At 44.1% G+C, this 22,556-nt stretch overlaps 1 protein-coding gene across 7 annotated transcripts; it reads left to right on the top strand.

Annotated features, from left to right (window-relative positions):
- The first annotated feature begins 5,237 nt into the window (after positions 1–5,237).
- Positions 5,238–21,140, top strand: ZNF619 (zinc finger protein 619). Of its 7 annotated transcripts, none has more exons than XM_054552247.2 (5): positions 5,239–5,670; positions 6,229–6,314; positions 10,208–10,361; positions 10,936–11,049; positions 15,137–21,140. In XM_054552247.2, the coding sequence occupies exons 2-5, from the start codon at positions 6,291–6,293 to the stop codon at positions 16,570–16,572; spliced, it is 1,728 nt and encodes a 575-aa protein (XP_054408222.2). In that variant the 5' UTR covers positions 5,239–5,670; positions 6,229–6,290; the 3' UTR covers positions 16,573–21,140. The 7 variants fall into 7 exon arrangements, with proteins under 7 accessions (XP_063578190.1, XP_054408222.2, XP_054408223.2 ...); XM_054552248.2 differs by having other exon boundaries at positions 5,240–5,670; positions 10,235–10,361; positions 10,933–11,049; positions 15,137–21,139; XM_024244989.3 differs by having other exon boundaries at positions 5,240–5,670; positions 10,933–11,049; positions 15,137–21,139.
- The last annotated feature ends 1,416 nt before the right edge of the window (positions 21,141–22,556 follow it).

Genomic DNA, 22,556 nt, shown 5'->3' with positions numbered 1-22,556 from the left:
TACAGGCGTCAGCCACCGTGCCTGGCCAACTTTTTTAAGTTCTACATATAAGTGAGATCATACAGTATTTGTCTTTCTATGCCTTATTCACTATGCATAATATCCTCCAGTTTCATCCATGTTGTCACAGTGACAGGATTTTTTCCTTTTAAAGGAGGAATAATACTTCATTTTGTGTGTGTGTGTGTGTGTGTATACACATTTTCTTTACCATTCATCCATTGATAGACACATAGGTTGTTCCATGTCTCAGCTGTTGTGAATAATGCTGCAATTAACATGGAAGTACAGATATCTCTTTGACATACTGATTTTATTTTCTTTGGAAATGTATCCATGTAATAGGATTGCTGAATCATGGTATTTCTATTTTTAATTTTTTTTAGAAACTTCCATACTGTTTTCCATGATGGTTGGACAAATTTACATTCCCATCAACAGTGTACAAGGGTTCCATTGTCTCCACCACCTACATGTTATCTGTTGTCATTTTATTTTATTTTGAGATGAAGCCTCACTCTGTCACCCAGGCTGGACTGCAGTGGCATGATCTCAGCTCACTTCAAGCTCCGCCTCCCTAGTTCAAGTGATTCTCCTGCCTCAGCCTCCCGAATAGCTGGGATTATGGGTGCCCACCACCACCGCCATCATCTGATTTTTGTATTTTAGTAGAGACGAGTTTTTGCCATGTTGGCCAGGCTGGTCTCTAACTCCTGAGCTCAAGCGATCCACCTGCCTCGGCCTCCCAAAGTGCCGGGATTACAGGCTTGAACCACCACACCCAGCCATCTGTTTCATTTTGATAACAGCCATTCTGGTTGGGCATGATGTCTCACGCCTGTAATCCCAGCACTTTGGGAGGTCGAGGTGGGTGGATCACTTGAGGCCAGGAGTTTGACATCAGCCTGGTCAACATGGCAAAACCCGGTCTCTACTAAAAATACAAAAATTAGTCGAGTCTGGTGGCATGCACCCGTAATCCCAGCTACTTGGGAAGCGGAGGCATGATAATTGCTTGAGCCGGGGAAGCAGAGGTTACAGTGAGCTGAGATCACTCCAGTCTGAGCAACAGCGAGACTCTGTCTTAAAAAGTAATAATAATAATAATAATACAGCCATTCTAAGAGGTTTATGGTGATTATCACATTGTGGATTATCACATTTGCATTTCTCTGATGATGAGTGATGTTGAGCATTTTTTCATCTTTCTGTTGGTCATTCATATGTCTTCTTTGGAGAAATGTCTATTCAGGTACTTTGCCCATTTTTTAATCTAGTTATTTGTATTCTTGCTATAGAATTGAGTTTCATATATACTTTCTTTTCTTTTTTTTTTTCACACAGGGTCTCACTCTGTTGCCCAGGCTGGAGTGCAGTGGTGCAATCTCGGCTCACTGCAACCTCCGCCTCCTGGGTTCAAGTGATCCTCGTGCCTCAGCCTCCCAAGTGGCTGGGATTACAGGCGCCTGCCACCACACCTTGCTAATTTTTGTATTTTTAGTAGAGACGGGGTTTTGCCATGTTGCTCATGGCTGATCTTGAACTCCTGACTTCAAGTGATCTGCCTGCTTCAGCCTCCCAAAGTGATGGGATTACAGGCATGAGCCACTGCGCCCAGCCAAGGTACATTCCTTCTTTTTTATTTTTTTGAGACGGAGTCTAGCTCTGCTGCCCAGGCTGGAGTGCAGTGGCACAGTCTCAGCTCACTGCAACCTCCGCCTCCCAGGTTCAAGCAATTCTCCTGCCTCAGCCCTCTATAGTAGTTGGGATTATAGGCGTGCACTACCATGCCTGGCTAATTTTTCTATTTTTAGTAGAGACTGGGTTTTGTCATGTTGGCCATGCTGGTCTCAAACTCCTGACCTCAGGTGATCCACCCACCTCGGCCTCCCAGAGTGCTGGGATTACAGGTGTGAGCCACCGCGCCTGGCCTGAGCCACCGTGCCTGGATGTACATTCCTTCTATATCTAATTTGGTGAGAGTTTTTTTTATCATGAAAGTATTTTGAACTTTGTCAAATGTTTTTTCTGTATCCATTGAGATGATCATATGATTTTTATTTTTCATTTTATTAATGTGGTATATCACACTGATCGATTTACATATGTTGAAACATTCTTGCATCTCTGGATGGTCAAGGTATATGATCCCACCCTATCATGGGCAGGAGAATCGTTTGAACCCAGGAGGGGGAAGTTGCAGTGAGCCGAGATCGCGTGACAGAGGGAGATTCTGTCTCAAAAAAAAAGAAATCAGAAAAATAAGAATAATCAAACATGAAGTATGAGTAAAACAGAAGAAAGCTTATAGACATAAATACAAGTATGAGAGAACCAAAAAGCTATAAAAAATTAGGCATGCTATTCAAAAAAAGCTAGAAAAAGAATATACGTCTCCCAAATTTTAAGAAATAATAATGATAAAATGAAACACAATGATATGGTATTAGAAGTGTTCATGAAAAAGAAAAAAATGATATTAAAAATCAATGATATAGAAAAAGCAATGAAATATGAGAAAAAAACTAAAAGTTGGTTCTGTGAAAAATTCAATAAAAGAGAAAAAGTATAGGTAAACAGTAATTGATACAAGAAAAGGGACAAATCCCTTCAGACATGGACATATAAAAAGTAAGATGATTTTGTATCAGTAAATTTGACAGCCTATGCCAAATTATTTTCTATGGAAAAAAGTACCAAAATTGGTTAAAGGCATTAAAAACCTGAATGGACTAATAACCACACAAGACACGGAAAAGTTGTCAAATATAAAAAGGTGTTGGGTCCAGAATGACTTATAACAGGTGAAATTTTCATACCTTTATAGAACATTTTGGCCCTCAGTTATGCTTTCCTAAATAATATGAAACTGTATATATACCTTCTATAGACATGGTCTCACTCTGTTGCCCAGGCTGGAGTTCAGTAGTGTAATGAGTTTCTTGGTTGGATGCAAACTGGTGCATTCACTGAGGTTGGGGAACCCTGGAGGAGGAACGGGGATGAGGGAAGGATGATGAGATTAGTTTGGAGCATTTTGAATTTTAGGCTCTTGTGGAATAATTAGAAATCAACAGGCAGTTTCAAACCCAGACCTCTAGCTCCAAGCTATCTGCACACTGCCTGGCCAATAGGAAGCACTATTGCCATGAGTATTATTAAATCTGGACTGCAGAAAGAGATACGGGAGTGTTTTACAGGAGAGTGGTGAGATACGCAAGAATAATAATAATGTCAGCAATAGTATAGCACTTATTTTGACTTAGTTTGGTACGGAACTGGACTCTGTCCATAAAAAGAGTCAAACTCTGTAAAATATTTAAAGAGATTTATTCTGAGCTAAATATGAGGACCAGTGACCCACGACACAGCCCCAGGGGGTCCTGAGATCTTGTGCTCAAGGTGGTCAGGCTACAGCTTGGTTTTACATGTTTTAGGAAGATAGGATGTACATTAGCTCCATCTGGAAAGGAGGGACAACTCGAAGTGGAGAGTGTGGGGGCACCTTCCAGGTCATAGGTGGATTCAAAGATTTCCTTTCCTTTTTCCTTTCCTTTCTTTTCTTTTGAAGATTTCTAACTGGCAATTAGTTGAAAGAGTTATGGACTGGGCACGGTGGCTCACACCTGTAATCCCAGCACTTTGGGAGGCCGAGGCCGGTGGATCACGAGGTCAGGAGATCGAGACCATCCTGGCTAATACGGTGAAACCCCATCTCTACTAAAAATACAAAAAAATTAGCTGGGCATGGTGGTGGGCGCCTGTAGTTCCAGCTACTCGGGAGGCTGAGGCAGGAGAATGGCATGAACCCAGGAGGCGGAGCTTGCAGTGAGCCGAGATCGCGCCACTGCACTGCAGCCTGGGCGACAGAGCAAGACTCTGTCTCAAAAAAAAAAAAAAGAGTTAGTAGCTAAAGACCTGGAATCAATTGAAGAGAATGTCTGAGTTAAGATAAGGGGTTTTGGAGACCAATGTTCTTATTATGCAGATGAAACCTCCAGGTAGCAGGCTTCAGAGAGAAACGATTGTAAATGTTTCTTATCAGACTTCAAAAGGTGCCAAACTCTCTTAGTTAATTCTCTACTGGATCAAGGAAAATACTTTGAAAGTGAAGGGGATTCTTTACAGGATGTAGATTTTTGCCACAAAAGACAGCTTTACAGGGCCATTTCAAAATATGTCAAAGAAATACATTTTAGGGTAAAATACTTCAGTTTATTTCAGGGCCTGTTATCTGTCACGTGAGACTATACTAGAGTCAGGTTAGAATTTGGTGTCTTATTGCTCTAAAGAGTTTGTTTTGGGCTGGGCCTGGTGGCTCACACCTGTAATCCCAGCACTTTGGGAGGCCGAGGCGGGCGATCACGAGGTCTAGTTCAAGACCAGCCTGGTCAACATGGTGAAACCCCGTCTCTACTAAGAATACAAAAATTAGCTGGGCGTGAAGAATACAAAAATTAGCTGGGCGTGTTGGTGCCTGCCTGTAATCCCAGCTACTCAGGAGGCTGAGGCAGGAGAATTGCTTGAACCCGGGAGGCAGAGGTTGCAGTGAGGCGAGATCAGGCCACTGTACTCCAGCCTGGGCTACAGAGTAAGACTCCATCTCGGAAAAAAAAAAAAAAGTTTTAGTCTCAAGATCTCTGTTTTAATGTTAATGCTGGTCCGTAGTGCCTGAATTCCAAGGGCATAATGAGGCAAGTCCGATCCCCTGCTTCCCATCATGGCCTGAACTAGATTGCCAGGTTTTCTTTGGAATGTTTTGGCCGAGAGGAGTGGTCCATTCAGTTGGTTGGGGGACTTAGAATTTTATTTTTGGTTTACAAAACTGTTGCATGAATTGACTCAGTTAATCCACTGAATTTATAAATTACAAACTTTTACTATTCTCAACTGATAAATTGAGGCAACAATTTAAGTATAACTTGAGCAAGTCCATATAGAGTGGAGCCAGGAACGCAGACAATGAGACACCATACCCCATGGTTTTAGGTCACAGTCATTAAGTGGGAGACAGGGGCTATAAATTCATTAGAAGGTTAAGTTAGGAATTAAGTAATTAGGTAAGGAGTTAGGAATTCAGTTAATTAAGTTACGAATTAATTATTAAATATGGAGGAATTTATCATGTAGTTGGGGAGTACTAAGACATAAGAGAAAATAATAAAAAAAACAGGAGCGGCCGGGCGCGGTGGCTCACGCCTGTATTCCCAGCACTTTGGGAGGCCGAGGCGGGCGGACAGGTTGAGCTCAGGAGTTCGAGAACAGCCTGCGCAACATAGCGAGACCCCCGTTTCAAAAAACACACAAAAAATTTAAAATTAAAAAACAAACAAACCAGACGTAGAGCGGTTGTGGAGAAGGGAAGCGAAGGGTGGGAGTTTGGTTTCGGGGGAACCATAGAGAAGGGCCAGCCTCCCGGCTTCCTAGAGAGGCTGTAGGGACCGACGGCCGGCCAGCTAATGCTTCCGTCTTGGCCCCCTTGCGAGCGCTCGGGTTGAGTTTCCCGGGCTTCCCTGACTCGGCTACCTGTTCTGGAGGTCAGGCTTTGGGCCCTTGCAGAGGTCGCCGGGGAGCGCGCGCCGCCGCCAGAGCCTGGGCCCAGTCCCCAGTCTTCAGAGACGCACTCGACCTTCCTGCTCCGAAGAGCTGGCCTGATGCCCTCGGGTCGCGGTATTCGTGGGGAGGATGGGAGCCGTGACTATAGGGTCTCCTGCTTCCCAGGGTGGAGCGTTCAGATCCCAGTTAGGTCTTCGGTCAGCATCACCCGCTGGGACATTGAGCGTCTTACCCTTGTCACCCGGGGCTAGGTCCACTTATATTTTGTCCTGCAGCCTGTGGTTTGTTTAGGGGTCCCCGTTATATCCTACTTTCTCTCCAGAGACTTGTTTTGGGTTTTTGCCATGAACACTAGAAGCATTCAATACAAACTACTTAGTAATGCATTCATAGTGGGGCCAAGAATTTTTTTTAAAAAACAGCCACGAATCCACTGCAGTTCTTGACTCTTGCTTTACAGATATTCTTTCTAGAGTTTCCAGTGTCACCAAGCAGATCTATAGGAGAATATGCAGAGGGAGCATTTGCAGCATCCCATGAATCAGTGGAGAGGGTGAATGACAACAGCTAGTGTGCCAAGAATATCTGCAGTGCTAGTGGCAGGAGACAGAGGGGAAGAGGCGGCAAATGTAGAAGACAAGACAGATCAGTCTCATTGTGGTTCTCTCTTAGCTCCGCAGGTTCTTACTTTTCCAAACCTAGAGGGCAGTGCATGAAGCCAGGGGTCATCAGCCATGCTCCAGACAGTGTGGTTCCAGGTGAGCAGAGCTTTCTTTCAGCTTTCCATACTCAGAACAGATATGGAAGGTCAGTACAGCCCCAGTAGCCTGACTTGGCCAGTCTCATGCTTAGTTTTACACCCTTCAATAGAGTATGTAAAAACAGTATGCGAGGGGAGTTTATGAACGAGAGTAGGTGAATTTGGGAGGGTCAGGTAGGTTGGAAAAGAAGGAATGAATTATCCTAGAAAGTGGGAATCTGCATTCATGAGAACTGAAAGTGTGGCCTGGAGATGAGCAGCTTTTGCATTACAGAGGGCGCTTGATAGGCAAAATGTCAGGCCCCCTCCCCAGATCTCCTAAATCAGAATCTACATTTTTACAAGATCTGGAAAATTAAAGGGCAGATTAAAATTTGAGGAGTGCTAGTCTGCGTCACAGTACACAAAGAAAAGCCATTTCTGAGGTTAAATAGACACTTCCAAGGGAGGAGTTTACCCTGCAGACCACTCAGTAAAGGTACAGTGAAGCCAGAACTGGAAACATCTGGAAAATGTAGTTTGATGAGGGAGATGTATTTTTGGAGGAATGATGAGTTTGGAGCTGAAGCCAGTGCCTTTAGCTCAATGCGAAGACATCAGTCTAACCTCTGTGAGAGTCTATATCCTTTCTTGGCTATAAATTCATGTAGCATTGGGAGCACTTTTCCCTCCAGTTTTCTTGGTGGTAGATGATGGTTTTACTGGATTTTTCTCCAGTGTCCTAGATCATGGAATGAGAAAGCTGAGTTTATCATGTGATGGATGTATCTTGTAATGAGAAAGCTCCATCCCAAGGACTTAAAAACAATGTGTGTGTCCTTTTGGTGGATATTGGACCATCCACTTCTGTTGGAGAACTTCAGCGAAAATTCATTCCTACAAGTCAGGAAGTGTGCTGTGGTGGTATGCTGTGCTCTCCTGGTGCTTTGCCTGACGTACAGTAATCACTTAGGATTAGATTCCACAAAGAGGACCCCAAATGACAGTGGATTAAACAAGATAAAGGCTTCTCTCTCATACAAAAGTATCAAGAGTCAATCCAGAGCTAGTGTGGCAGCTCCTCTATTATCATGCTCTCAGGCTCTGTCTTTCTGCTCTACCATCCTAGCAGTGTCTCACCTGCTCTAGGCCACTTTATTGTCCAAGGTGGCTGCTTGATCTCTAGCCATCATGTGTGCATTCCAGCTAGAAGAGGAGCTGCCCAAAAAAAGGTGAACCTGTCTCTTTTAGGAACCTTCCCATAAGTCCCCAACAATATTTATACTTGCATTTCATTGGCCCCACTTCGTTGCCAGGGTTGAGTGCAACCTCAAGTAAAATTAGGGTTCCAATACTAAGAAAGAAAGGGGGTACACACACACCTGTCAGTCTTTGCTACAATCTCTAAGAGGAACATTTGTCATTTAGAATCTTCTAGGAAGTTCCCCCAATCTCATCTGTGGTTGTAGTAAGTGCTGAGATTTAGATGATATCATGTGCCAGGTGATATCTTCGTGCGTTACAGATAATAACTTATGCCATCCTTGTAAGAGTCCTGGGATACTATTGTTATCCCAGTTTTACAAATGGGGGCAACTGAGGCACAGAAAGTTTAATTGTCTCATCCAAACTCATCCAAACTCTAATACTTATTAACAGCTAATGAGTATTAGAGATACTATTTGAACTTAGGGAGTCTAGCTTAGAGCAGGGTTTTTCAACCTTGGCATCATTTACATTTGGGCCAGATAATTCTTTGTTTGGGGGATGTCCTGTTCATTATAGGATATTCAGAAATAGCCCTGGCCCACTATCTACTAGATGCCGGTAGCACTACCGTTACCACCACACTGCAGTTGTAACAACTAAAAATGTCTCCAGACAGTGCCACATAGTCCCTGGGGGACAGAATTGCCCCCATGTTGAGAGCCACAGCCTTAACATCTGTGCCATTTGCCACTATGTTGTGCTGCCCCTGTAACCCACTTCCTATAGAAGGGAGTCAATAGCCCCACTAAATGGAGAAAGAGTAAGTGCAAGTAAAGGACAGAAGAAGAGTGATCACAGATAGAGAAGATCTGGAGAAGCTAAGTGTTTCAGAAAACAAGGAACCAAAGAATGTGCTGATAATTAGAGGGATGTTTCAGAGGTATGGAGAGGTAGAGCATAATGTCAAGAAAAGGTGGGGTCCATATTCCCAGCTAGTTGTTGACTCTGAAGGAAGTAAGAGAAGAGTATTAACAGATGTATCTGTTCTGCACTGTCCAGGAAGGTACGCCCTGGCTACATGTGCCTATTTAAATTAAAATCAATTAAAGTTCCTCAGTCATGCTAGCCACATTTGAACTTTCTGGCTAAGGGGTAATCTGATTACTGTATAGTTACTGTTTTCCTCTTGTAACTAATAAGCAATCTATGAGGAGACATTTAAGATCATACAAATATTCTGCTTCTCATCAAAATTTCCTCCTAGATTTAGCATCCATTGATGATTTTTGCCCAAACCAATCTTTACAATGATGACTGCAAATCTTCTAGTACTTCTTTTTTTTTTTTTTTTTTTTTGTTTGGAGACGGAATCTTGCTCTGTCGCCCAGGCTGGAGTGCAGTGGCGCAATCTCGGCTCACTACAAGCTCTGCCTCCCGGGTTCACGCCGTTCTCCAGCCTCAGCCTCCCGAGCAGCTGGGACTACAGGTGCCTGCCACCACGCCCAGCTAATTTTTTGTGTATTTTTAGTAGAGACAAGGTTTCACCGTGTTAGCCAGGATGGTCTTGATCTCCTGACCTCGCGATCTGCCCGCCTCGGCCTCCCAAAGTGCTGGGATTACAGGTATGAGCCACTGTGCCCAGCCCAAATCTTCTAGTACTTCTATGTTAGATTTCTTCACTCAGAAGAGGCTTAAGTACAAAGAGAAGGTTGTTGACATGATGAACTGAGAAAGACTACAGTGTGAGTCAGAGATAGATGTTATAATGGGACTAATTTATATAAAAGTGGTCAGTTCATTTTGAACTTTTTGCTTCCTTATACAACCTTCTAATAAATACTCAAAGAGGACTCCTTTTAGTCTATTTCAAAGTGCTTAATATTGCTGATTCCCATCATCTGAAAATGGAAATAATAATTCTTATTTCACAGATGTGCTATAATGATTGAGCAAATTGATTTAAAAGTGACTGACACAGGACAAAGCTTTAAACAACCTGTGATGGTGTCCTTCTTTCCTGAGAAGCTGGAGGTGGTTTTAGTGGGAAGCAGAAAGAGAGAGACACGTAGTGAAGAGGACAGCATTGGCAGGTCAGACAGAGCTTAGGTGATCAGTGGGCAGATCTCTGCGGATGGGAGATTGCCATCCTGTCCTGGAGTGAAGTGTGTTAGGAGACAAAGAAGTAACACTGCACATCACCTTCAAGGGAGAACTATTAATAGCTTCTGATAAGGCAAGATGATAGAAAGGGGAGAAATATCCAGGATGAAAGGAACTTTATCCACATGAAATCACTCCTCTGTCTGTAGCAGAAGATGTAGAGGAGGAAGACCAGAAAGAAGCTGGGTGGAGGGCCCTGATACGTGCTTCAGGATGGATGGAGGCAAGGTGAAAGACAGTTACCTGCTGTGGTCGATTTAGAAAGCATGCCAGAAAAATATACCTGGCCTGTGGAACCAGACATGGGTTGACATGATCACCCGGCAGAGAACAGCAGGTGCTGGGCTGTGTACTTAGGATGATAATATTAGGGCCCCAGAGGTATGCACATGGAAAGTTGGAATGCTGGCTCGGGGCTGCCCCTGCTGGGGTCCTGTGTGGCTCTCCTTGCCAGTACAAACCTTCCATGGGGCTCAGTGCCATGGATTCCAGTAAATTTATCCCTTTCCTGGAATTCAGGCCTCTCCCTCTGTTCTTGTGCAGGGCTTGAGCAGGAACCTGTTGTTTCAGGAGCCAGTAACCTTTGAGGATGTGGCTGTGTACTTCACCCAGAATGAATGGGCCAGCCTGCACCCTACGCAGAGGGCCCTATACAGGGGGGTGATGCTGGAGAATTATGCAAATGTGACTTCCTTGTGTAAGTCCTCCTTCCTCTCTGAAACTCAGCTTCTGCCCTTGGGGGCTCCTAGATTCCTCCTTAGCGGAACTAGGATCTCTTTAATACCATCAGAATTGATGCCCTATGGGCTGAGCTCCCTAATCCCCAGTGCCAGGGGTAGCTGGATGGAGAAAGAGCTGGGTTCACTTTGGTGTTTAACAGGACTTTTCTCTTCCCTGATTCTTAATGGAGACCCAACTGCAGGGGGCTTTCCTCTGGGTACAGAGAGAACTGAGAAGGTTCCTGGTGCACTGTCTTCATTCCTTCCATCTTCCAGTTCCCTGGAGCTGATCTTGGCCCTATTGCCTATGTGTGAGTCCCCTAGGGCCCTCGTGTACACACCCCCCAGTGACTCTGGGAGCATTCTGTCCTCTTAGAGGCCAGAGTAAGCTTCAAGCCCTTCCTTAGATTCTGCAGATTCACTCCTCCCTGACTTCACTTAGTCTCCTGGGCCATCCTCTTCTATTTTCATCTGGCAAAGCAGAGAGTAGTCTGAGGGAGGTCAGTGTTGATTCTCCTCAGCTTCATGTTCCTTTTCTTTCTCCTGTAGCAGCATTTCCATTCCCCAAACCAGATCTGATATTCCAGCTGGAGCAAGGAGAAGCAGCATGGGGCCCAGATCCCTGGACACTTGATGGGGGAGAGGCCCTGAGAGGCATGTGCACAGGTGAGCAGGAGAGCCTACCATCCTCCTTTCCAGCTTTGCCTCCTCCTTTCTTTTAACAATTTAGCATGAAAAAGGCTTTTCCTTGTCATATGATGGTTGTGGGGATTAAAATAGTCACTCTTATTCAAAGAAGTGTTGCTTACCAGAACTTCATCCCCAAACTAGAAAAGACGAGTCCCGCCATTTTATTTCTGCCATTTTTCTTTGTAAAGCTAAAGGATTTCAGGCTGGATGTGGTGGCTTACACCTATATCCCAGCACTTTGGGAGGCCAAGGTGGGAGGGTGCTTGAGGCCAAGAGTTCAAGACCAGCCTGAGCAACATAGCAAGACCCTGTCACTACAATAAATAAATAAATTAGCTGGGCATGGTGGCATGTGCCTATAGTGCCAGCTACTCAGGAGGCTGAGGCTGGAGGATCCCTTAAGCCAGGAGTTTGAGGTTGCAGTAAGCTAGGATCACACCATTCCACTCCAGCCTGGGTGACAGAGTGAGACCCTGTCTCTAAAAAACAAAAGATTTCCAACAGGCATCTGTTGGTTGGTCAACTCAGGAATATAAACACAATATAGTAAGAACTTGGTTTTGGTTTTTTTTTTTTTTGAGATGGAGTTTCGCTTTGTTGCCTATGCTGGAGTGCAGTGGCACAGTTGTGGCTCACCACAACCTCCGCCTCCTGGGTTCAAGTGTTTCTCCTCCCTCAGCCTTCTGAGTAGCTGGGACTACATGTGCGCGCCACTATGCCTGGCTAATATTTGTATTTTTAGTAGAGATGGGGTTTCATTGTGTTGGCCAGGCTGGTCTCGAACTCCTGCCCTCTTGGTCCGCCCCACCCTCAGCCTCCCAAAGTGCTGGGATTACAGGTGTGAGGCACCACGCCTGGCCAAGTGCTTGGTTTTTTAAAAATAAATTTATTTATTTGTTTGTTTGTTTATTTTTTGAGACAGAGTTTCACTCTTGTTGCCTAGGCTGGAGTGCAATGGCGTGATCTTCACTCACCGCAACCTCTGCCTTCCAGGTTCAAGCGATTCTCCTGCCTCAACCTCCCAAGTAGCTGGGATTATAGGCATGTGTCACCACACCCAGCTAACTGTATTTTTAGTGGAGATGGGGTTTCTCCATGTTGGTCAGGCTGGTCTCGAACTCCCAACCTCAGTTGATCCACCCACCTCAGCCTCCCAAAGTGCTGGGATTACAGGCATGAGCCACCGCACTTGGCCTATTTATTTATTTCTTGAGACAGAGTCTTGCTCTGTTACTCAGGCTGGAGTGCAGTGGCACTATTTTGGCTCACTGCAACCTCTGCCTCCCAGGTTCAAGTGATTCTCCTGCCTCAGCCTCCCAAGTAGCTGGGATTACAGGCGCCCACCACCACACCCGGCTAATTTTTGTAGTTTTAGTAGAGACAGGGTTTCACCATGTTGCCCAGGTTCGTCTTCAACTTCTTACCTCAAGTGATTCTCCCGCCTCAGCCTCCCCAAGTGCTGGGATTACAGGCATGAACCACCGCGCCCAGCTATAACTTGGTTTTATAAGAACATTTTGTGTGTGTGTGTGTGTGTGTGTGTGTGTGTGTGTATAAAACTATATATGTAAATGGAATTTTTCTAAATTCATAAACACTGAATTTTACATTTATGTATTGGGAATGAATGGTTTTCTTTTTTGAAAGATACTGAATTGAGTTAAATGTAAAGACCAATCAGAGATTTGGTATACAGCTTTCCTCATTCTGTGGGCTCTGTTATCATATTCTGTCAATCTTTTATGCTATTCAGAGCCTCTGTAAGGCAAATGCTCCTTTCTAATTTCCCCACTTTGCCTTAATCAATACCTTAAATTGATTTCAGCATTTCAGATCATCTAGGGGCTTTCCCAGTATCCTTCCTGCAATTGTTAGTGTTTCCCCTTGCCACAGGTGTACATTTTCTATTTAGCCTGCCAGGTGAATCACATGAACACCTGAAGTGTGCCTAGTGCAGCTGAGGAACTGAGTTTTTAATTTTATTCCATTTTAATTAATTTACATTTAAGTAGCCACATGTGGCTAGTGGCCACCTTTTGGGAAAGTGCAGCCTTAAACAATGAAAAGAGCAGCCTCAATCTGTTTTTTGTAGTTTATTGATTAGTAAATTTCAAACTCTGGTATGTATCAGAATTACTTGCAGAGCTTGTTAAAACACAGATTGCCAGGTGCCACCTCCAGAGATTCGAATTCAGTAGACTGCTGTGGGGCTGAGAATTTGCATTTCTTTTTCTTTTTTTTCAAGATAGGGTCTTGTTATTTTGCCTAGGCCGGTCTCAAATTCCTGGGCTCAAGTGATTCTTTCACCTCTGCCTCCTAATTAGATGGGACTACTGGCACACACCACCAAACCCAGCCCCATTAATTTGCATATCTAACAAGTTCCTAGATGATACTGGTCCAGGGACCACCATTTGAGACCACTGTTCTTGACGATCTAGAAGCATATTCTTTAAACTCTGGGTTGCAACTCATCAGTGAGTTGTTACCAGCATTTAAAAATTAGACTACATTGTATTAGGTGTAGATAAAGACTAAAGTAGTATAAAGTCTATTGTGAATGCATCACTTTTTTTTTTTTTTTTTTGGAAACAGAGTCTCGCTCTATCCCCCAGGCTGGAGCGCAGTGGCGCAATGTTGGCTCACTGCAATCTCTGCCTCCTGGGTTCAACCGATTCTCATGCCTCAGCCTCATGAGTAGCTGGGATTACAGGTGCCCGCCACCACACCTGGCTAATTTTTTGTATTTTTAGTGGAGACGGGGTTTTGCCATGTTGGCCAAGCTGATCTCGAACTCCTGACAGGTGATCCACCTGCCTCGGCCTCCCAAAGTGCTGGGATTACAGGCATGAGTCACTGCGCCTGGCATGAATACATCACTCTTAAGGACATTGTTTTGTTTTGGTTTCAGCTGTGTGTGTGTGTGTGTGTGTGTGTGAGCATATCTGTATTGTTTTAGGATCCAAAATGTGAGTCATGGTCAACAAGCCTCAAAAAACACTAAGATGAAAGTTTCATTTGTCAGATCTTTGGTGCTTGACAGGCAAAAAAGGTTTCTATGTTGTGGTGCTACCAGTGAAAGCATGATCCCCATACCCCTGCTCCAACTGCCGTCTCCATTATGGGCAGGTTCTTGGCTGGGCCTTTTTTCCTTTCAGAGGTCACTCTCCCAAAGGACAGCACTTGGGTTTTAAAATTGTGGTCTTCTCATGAACCCTTTGTAAGCAGCAGTGCTACAAACTGCTTTCTGTCCAGCCAGGCTTGTGATAGAGAACTAGAGAACATTTCTTTAAAAATTACAGAATATTTTAAAGTATTTTGACAGGTTTTATGCCTTGATTGGACTTTGAGATCCACTGTTGTAGACAGTACCTCCCAGCCCTCTGGATACTATGTGGTGCTAGAGCTGCCTACCCATCTTTCTCTTCTCTGGTTTAGAGATTGCTTTTCTCACCTTTGGCTTCCTCTACTTTTCTTCATTGCTTCCCCTTCCTGCAACTTCACCCCATTCCCATTTTTCTTTAACCATTTGCCTCAATTAATAGCTTCTGCCATCCACACTGTTTTTGTCATCCATATGGGATTGCTTACCTTCTCAACCTCCAGTTTGTTTACTTTCCCTTTGAGGTACCATCAGGTGGCTCTGTCTCTCTCAAAAAATTCATGTGTCTTGTGGGCATGGTGGCTCACACCTGTAATCCCAGCACTTTGGGAGGCTGAGGTGGGCAGATCACCTGAGGTCAGGAGTTCGTGACCAGTCTGAACAACATGGAGAAACCCCATCTCTATGAAAAATACAAAAAATTAGCCAGATGTGGTGGCACATGCCTGTAATCCCAGCTACTTGGGAGGCTGAGGTAGGAGAATCACTTGAACCTGGAATGCGGAGGTTGTGGTGAGCCGAGATCATGCCATTGCACTCCAGCCTGGGCAACAAGAGCGAAACTCCACTCAAAAAAAAAAAAAAAAAAAATGCATGTGTCTAGGGCAAGCTGATACTGATTAACCCTTTTCCCTTCTGGAATAAATAAGGGACTCTTGTGTTTTCTTTTTATCATGCTAGGTGGTAAAACCAAGACTAAGAATGAGGAACAAACTGCACAGCTAAACATTTCTAAAGAATCAGAGTCCCACAGACTGATAGTGGAGGGACTGCTGATGGATGTTCCCCAGCACCCTGACTTCAAGGACAGGTTAGAGAAGTCACAGCTACATGATACAGGGAATAAAACAAAGATAGGGGATTGCACAGATTTGAGAGTCCAGGATCATGAATCTTCCACCATTGAAAGGGAGGAGATAGCCAGGAAATTGGAAGAAAGTAGTGTCAGCACACATCTCATTACAAAGCAGGGCTTTGCCAAAGAACAGGTGTTTTATAAATGTGGTGAGTGTGGCAGTTACTACAACCCACATTCAGACTTTCACCAGCATCAGAGAATTCACACTAATGAGAAGCCCTACACATGCAAAGAATGTGGGAAAACCTTCAGATATAACTCAAAACTGTCACGGCATCAGAAAATCCACACTGGAGAGAAACCATACTCATGTGAGGAATGTGGACAAGCCTTTGGTCAAAATTCCCACCTTCTTCAGCATCAGAAGCTCCATGGTGGACATAGGCCCTATGAATGTACTGACTGTGGTAAAACCTTCAGCTGTAATTCAAAACTGATTCGGCATCAGAGAATCCATACTGAGGAGAAGCCATTTAAATGTAAGGAATGTGGGAAAGCCTTCAGGTGTAGCTATGACTGCATCATCCATGAACGAATTCACACTGGGGAGAAGCCCTATGAATGTAAGGAGTGTGGGAAGAGTTTGAGTTCTAATTCAGTTCTGATTCAGCATCAGAGAATCCACACTGGGGAGAAACCTTATGAATGTAAAGAGTGTGGCAAGGCCTTCCACTGCAGTTCAGTATTTCTTCAGCACCAGAGGTTCCACACTGGGGAACAACTCTACAAATGTAATGAATGTTGGAAAACTTTCAGTTGTAGCTCCCGCTTCGTAGTGCATCAGAGAATCCACACTGGGGAGAAACCCTATGAATGCCAGGAATGTGGGAAGACATTCAGTCAAAAGATCACTCTGGTTCAGCATCAGCGAGTTCACACTGGGGAGAAACCTTATGAGTGTAAGGAGTGTGGGAAAGCCTTCAGATGGAATGCAAGTTTCATTCAGCATCAGAAGTGGCATACTAGGAAGAAACTCATCAATGGAACAGGGCTATCTGCAGTTAAGCCCTACTGTCCCTCCGCCATCCTCTCTCCTCTGCCTCCCCAACATACCTGCTCTGCCCCAGCCCCACCAGGGCCTCCCTTATCTTCTTCACATGCACTGGTACTTCCTCCCTCTGTGCCTTTCTTCCTGCTGCTTCCCTCATCTGAAAAGGCCAGCCCTTCACCCGTCCAAATAGTACATTTTTTTCAGGATCTCGCTTTTCCTGGGAAGTCATCCCTTCAAAGCCCGAATCCTTTGTCTCATTCCCTGTAAGCCCCATCACGTTCTCAACATCCTTTGCACCTCAAGTTAGGGATTCCACTTGTCTCCTGATTGTGTCTATTGATATTCCTCTGGTCTTGTCTTGTATAAGTTGTTACTGTTTTCCTAACTTCATTTTAAATTCTCACACTTAAGGACCATGTTTGATTAGTTTCTTTTAGCCCCTGGCAGGAAATGGCAGTACTTATTCTTTATCGTGTCCACATTTGGGCTGTATTATCAATCTGCATCTCTCTTCTGGGGCTACTGGAGTTGGAAGAGTTTGCAGAACATTTTGGGGTTTAGGGCATATGGCATTATGATTATGATGAGATGGGGCATTATAATTAGAGACTAGGAGAAATGCAAAGCCTAAGGGAGAACATAATCAGATAAAGTGTCCAATGATTGCTTTCAAGAGTTTTTTTTGGCGGGGGTGGGGGGCCGGAGTTTCACTCTTGTCGCCCAGGCTGTTTGCAGTGCTGCCATCTTGGCTCACTGCAACCTCCGCCTCCAGGGTTCAAGTGATTCTCATGCCTCAGCCTCCCGAGTAGCTGGGACCACAGGATTGCACCACCATGCCCCGCTAATTTTGTATTTTTAGTAGAGACAGGGTTTCAGCATGTTGGCCAAGCTGGTCTCAAAATCCTGACCTCAGGTGATTCACCTGCCTCAGTCTCCCAAAGTGCTGGGATTACAGGCATGAGCCACTGCATCTGGCCTGCAGGAGTTAAGGAGGGCCATTTGGTGGACCAGAGGCAAGGCTCACTGAAAGAATGTAAGACTTGGAATTTTTTATTACCTTGATAGTACAAAAAATTATGAGGGTCCTATTTATGCAAAAAGAAAATGAAGTGATGAGTTGGCATTGATAGCAATAATGTAAAATTATGTCTTTGAGCTTTATTGGAAGGGGGATATGGTTTTTCAATTTGGGTTCCTTCTCTGTTTTCATTTTCCTGTTTTTGAGACAGGTTCTTGCTCTGTCATCCAGGCTGGAGTGCAGTAGTGTGATCATGGATCACTGCAGTGTTGACCTTCGGGGCTCAAGCATTCCTCCCACCTCAGCTTCCCAAGAAGCTGGGAGGTAGTGCAGCCTCCCAGCTTCTCAGAGGGCTGAGGTGGGAGGATTGCTTGAGCCCTGGGGGCATACACCACCACACCTGGCTAATTTTTGTATTTTTTGTAGAGACAGAGTTTTGCCATGTTACCCAGGCTGGTCTCAAACTCCTGGACTCAGATGATCCTCCCACTTCAGCCTCCCAAAGTGCTGGGATTACAGGCATAAGCCACCATGTCCAGCCTCTATTCCTTTTCATATCTGTTGAATTTCAGTACCCACTCATATATGCAGGTACAAAAAGTGACTTGGACTTGTACCCTTTAGGGTAGATGCCTGAGTATAGTAATCTCTAAAGCTGTACATGGATGGAACTTGTTGGCATCACACTGGTGAGCACCAGAGGCAAAGAAGAGAAACCTGACCATGACTTGCTGTAGTTCCTCAGAAGTGAGTCCATTCCTGATGAGTTACTATGCAGGCCCTTGGATATGTCCTCACACCTACTCCAGATTTCCCTATGATTAAATCTGAATTTTATTGGTGGCACTTTTAAATTAATTTTATAAAGAACTGTTTTGGTGACACCAAGAAATGTTTTTAGTGTGCAGATTGCTGTCGTTTGAATATCCCCAGCAAAATTCATGTTGAAACTTAATCCCCATTGTAACAGTACTGGGTCGGGGGGTCTTTAAGAGGTGATTAGGATTAGCTAAGTTCATCAGGGTGGAGCCTCCACGATGGGACTGGTGGCTTTATGAGGAGAGGAAGAGCAACCAGAACTGGGACACATGCTTGCTCTGTCTTGCCTTTTGATGCCTCCTGCCATGTCATGATGCAGCAAGTAAGCCCTTACCAGATGCCTGCACCTTTATATTGGACTTCTCAGCCTTCAGAACTGTGAACTAAATAAACCTCTATTCTGTATAAATTACCCAGTCTGTGGTATTCAGTTAGAGCCACACAAAATGTAACAAGACAGAATATTGGTAGCCATAAGTAGGTTTGCTGCTCTGACATTTACATAAAAATGTAGAAGTGGCTTTGGAACTGAGTAATGGGTAGAGGCTTGAAAAATTTGGAAGATCAGGTCAGACAAAGCCTGTATTATCTAATGGAGCATTAAGGGTGATTTGGCCAAGGCTTAGAAGAGAAGACTAGGGAAAGTCTGAATCTTCTTAGAGATTACAGTAGATCCTTGAACAACTTGGGTTTCAACTGTGTGGGTCCACTTATGGACTTTCTGCCTCTGTCACCCCTGAGATGGCAAGACCAGTCCCCCTCCTCTCCCCTTCTCAGCCTGCTTAACAAAATGACAAGGATACAGACCTTTATGATGATCCATATAATATAGTGAATTTTATTTACTAAATATAATTTGTCTTATGATTTTCTTAATATTTTCTCTAGGTTTATTATAAGAATATAGTGTCTAATACGTATAACATAAAAAATATGTGTTAATCGACTATGTTTCAGTAAGGCTCTGGTCAACAGTAGACTATTAGTAGTTACATTTTTGGGGAGTTAAAAGTTATACATGGCATGGGGGTTGGCGCCCATAACCCCTGAGTTGTTCCAGGGTCAGCTGTACTTAGGTGATCATGACAAGAATGTTGATATAAATATGGACAGTAAAGGCCATTCTGATGAAGTCTCAGATGGAACTGAATAAAATGGTATTGGAAACTGGAGCAAAGGCCATCCTTGTTATAAAGTAGCAAAGAATTTGGCTGAGCTGTGCCTGTGCCAGGCTTTATGGAAGGCAGAATTTAAGAGTGATGAACTGGAATATCTGATGGAAGAAATGTCTAAGCAGCAAAAGCATATAGGCTATTGCATGGCTAGTTTGAACTGCTTACAGTAAAATAAAAGGAAAGAGATGATTTAAAGACAGCTTACAACTGAAAGGGAAGTAGAGTGGAAAGATCTGGAAAACTCACAGCCTAGAAGACTGCCACCAAGACCCCCAAACTATAGAGCTACCAATGTGCAATACCAGCATGGAAGAGCTGTGGTCATGAGACTCCGACTTCAGAGAGCTGAAGTGTGGACCCAGCCCAGCAAAGCCATAGGGGTGGGGCTGCCTGAGGCTTTGGAGGCCCAAACTTCTGAGTGTGTCCAGAAGATTGCACATGGACTGAAAGAGCATTCTGAAGTTTTAAGATTTAATGGCTTTTTTTTTTTTTTTTTTGGCTGGGTTTTAGACTTACTTGGGACCAGTTACCCCTTTTTTTCTTGCCTGTTTCCCCCATTGGAATGGAAATGTCTATCTTATGCCCGTTTCACCATTGTATTTTGGGAGTAGATAACTTGTTTTGACTTCACAGGTTTACAGCTGGAGAGAAATCACTTCGGGAGGAATCATCCCTTGAGTTACGCCCATATCTGATTCAGATGACACTCTGGACTGTTTGAGTTGATAGCTAAGTGAATTAAGACTTTTGGGGCCAGTAGGATAGAATGAATGCATTTTGTATGTGAGAAGGTCATGAGTTTGGAGTCAGTTGGCAGGGGCAGAATGCTGGGGTTTAAATATCCCAACCAAAACTCACGTTGGAACTTAATCCCTGCCGAGCACGGTAGCTCACGCCTGTATTCCCAACACTTTGGGAGGTGAGGAGTTTGAGACCAGCCTGGCCAATGTGGTGAAACTCCATCTCTATTAAAAATACAAAAATTAGCCGGGTGTGATAGCAGGCGCCTGTAATCCCAGCTACTCAGGAGGCAGATGCAGGAGAATCGCTTAAACCCAGGAGGAAGAGGTTACAGTGAGCTGAGATCACGCCACTGTACTCCAACTTGGGCAACAGAGTGAGACTCTGTCTCAAAAAAAAAAAAAGAAAGAAACTTAATCCCTATTGTAACAGTATTAAGAGGTGGGGCTTTTAAGAGATGATTAGAACTAGACACAGTTATCAGCTTGGGGCCCCTATGATGGGACTGATGGCTTTATAAGAAGAAGAAGGGAGACCTGAGCTGACATGCATGCTCTTGCCATCTTGCCATGTGATGCTTTCCATCATGTTATGACACAGCAAGAAGGCCAGATATGGCCCCTCCACAGTTCCCAGCCCTCGGAACCATGAGCTAAATAAACTTTTCTTTATAAATTACCCAATCTGTGATATTCTGTTATAGCAACAGAAAACAGACTGACACTGATCTTACCAGACATTATGATCTCACTGGTTTGGCCTACTGCCTAGAGACTGACCCTTCTCAGAATCACTGCTTCAGGACAGTATAATGACATGCAAAGGTTTATTTATTTATTTATTATTTTTTGAGATGAAGTTTCACTCTTGTTGCCCAGGCTGGAGTGCAATGGCGCAATCTTGGCTCACCACAACCTTTGCCTCCCAGGTTCAAATAATTCTCCTGCCTCAGCCTCCTGAGTAGCTGGAACTACAGGCATGCGCCACCATGCCCGGCTAATTTTGTATTTTTAGTAGAGATGGGGTTTCTCCATGTTGGTCAGGCTGGTCTCAAACTCCCGATGTCAGGTGATCTGCCTGCCTCAGCCTCCCAAAGTGCTGGGATTACAGGCATGAGCCACCACGCCCAGCCACAAAGGTTTTTTTAAAAATGTAGCGTTTTTTAAAAAACAAAGGTTTTTTAAAAAAAACCTTTGTGGCCGGGCGCGGTGGCTCATGCCTGTAATCCCAGCACTTACTGTAAAAAAACAAACTATGAAAAATATTTCAGAGACGTTTAACCTGAGCCAATGTGAAGTGACCATGGCCTGGAGAAAACACAAACCCAGGAAACCTTGAGTAAGTAGTCCTGAGGCAGTCAGAATGTAACTCTGTTTTATACATTTCAGGGAAGCAGAAGCTACACAAAAAGCCACCAATCAATACATGGAGGTTATACATTGGTTTGGTCCCAAAAGGCAAGATATCTTGAAGCAGGGGAATACAGGTCATAGGTGGGTTCAGAGATTCTTTTTTTTTTTTTTTTTTTTTTTTGAGACAGAGTCTTGCTTTGTTGCCCAGGCTGGAATGCAGTGGTGCGATTGAGTTGAGACAGGGTTTCACCATGTTGGCTGGGCCTGTCTCGAACTCCCGAACTCAAGTGATCCGCCCGCCCCCGCCTCCCAAAGTGCTGGGATTACAGGCATGTGCTAAGATTACACACGTGAGCCACCGTGCGGGGCCAGAGATTATTTAATTTGTAATTGTTTAGAAGAACAAAGTGTGGTCTAAGAACTTGGAGTTACCAGAAAGGAGTGTTTAAGTTAAGGAAGTTTGTAGCCAGATGTGGTGGCTCACGCCTGTAATCTCAATACTTTGGGAGGCCAAGGTAGGAGTATCACTTGAAATCAGGAGTTCAAGAGCAGCCTGGGCAACATAGGAGAACTGTGTTTCTACTAAAAATAATTTTTTTAAATTTAATTTAATTTAAAAAAGGATAATGCTAAGCATCATGTGATGCTATGCTAGAGTTGAGTTGTGAGACCAAGCCACTATATATATATTTTATAAAATATATATAATATAGGCTGGGCGCAGTGGCTCACGCCTGTAATCCCAGCACTTTGGGAGGCCGAGGTGGGTGGATCACCTGAGTTTAGCAGTTTGAGACCAGCCTGGCCAATATGGTGAAACCCCGTCTCTACTAAAAACACAAAAATTAGCCGGGCATGGTGGTGGGCGCCTGAAATCCCAGCTACTTAGGAGGCTGAGGCAGGAGAATCGCTTGAACCTGGGAGGTGGAGGTTGCAGTGAGCCAAGAACATGCCATTGCACTCCAGCCTGGGTGACATATCTGGAAAAAAAAAAAAAATATATATATATATATATATACACACACACATATATGTGTGTGTGTGTGTGTGTGTATACTGTGTGTGTGTAGTGGGTATGTGTTTGTATATATATAGTGTGTGTGTATATATTTTATATATATATATATATAAAATATGCACGCATAT

This window comes from Pongo abelii, chromosome 2, assembly GCF_028885655.2.
Source record: "Pongo abelii isolate AG06213 chromosome 2, NHGRI_mPonAbe1-v2.0_pri, whole genome shotgun sequence".
In the NCBI taxonomy this organism is placed as follows: domain Eukaryota; kingdom Metazoa; phylum Chordata; class Mammalia; order Primates; family Hominidae; genus Pongo; species Pongo abelii.
This window is presented reverse-complemented; position numbering and strand designations above follow the sequence as displayed.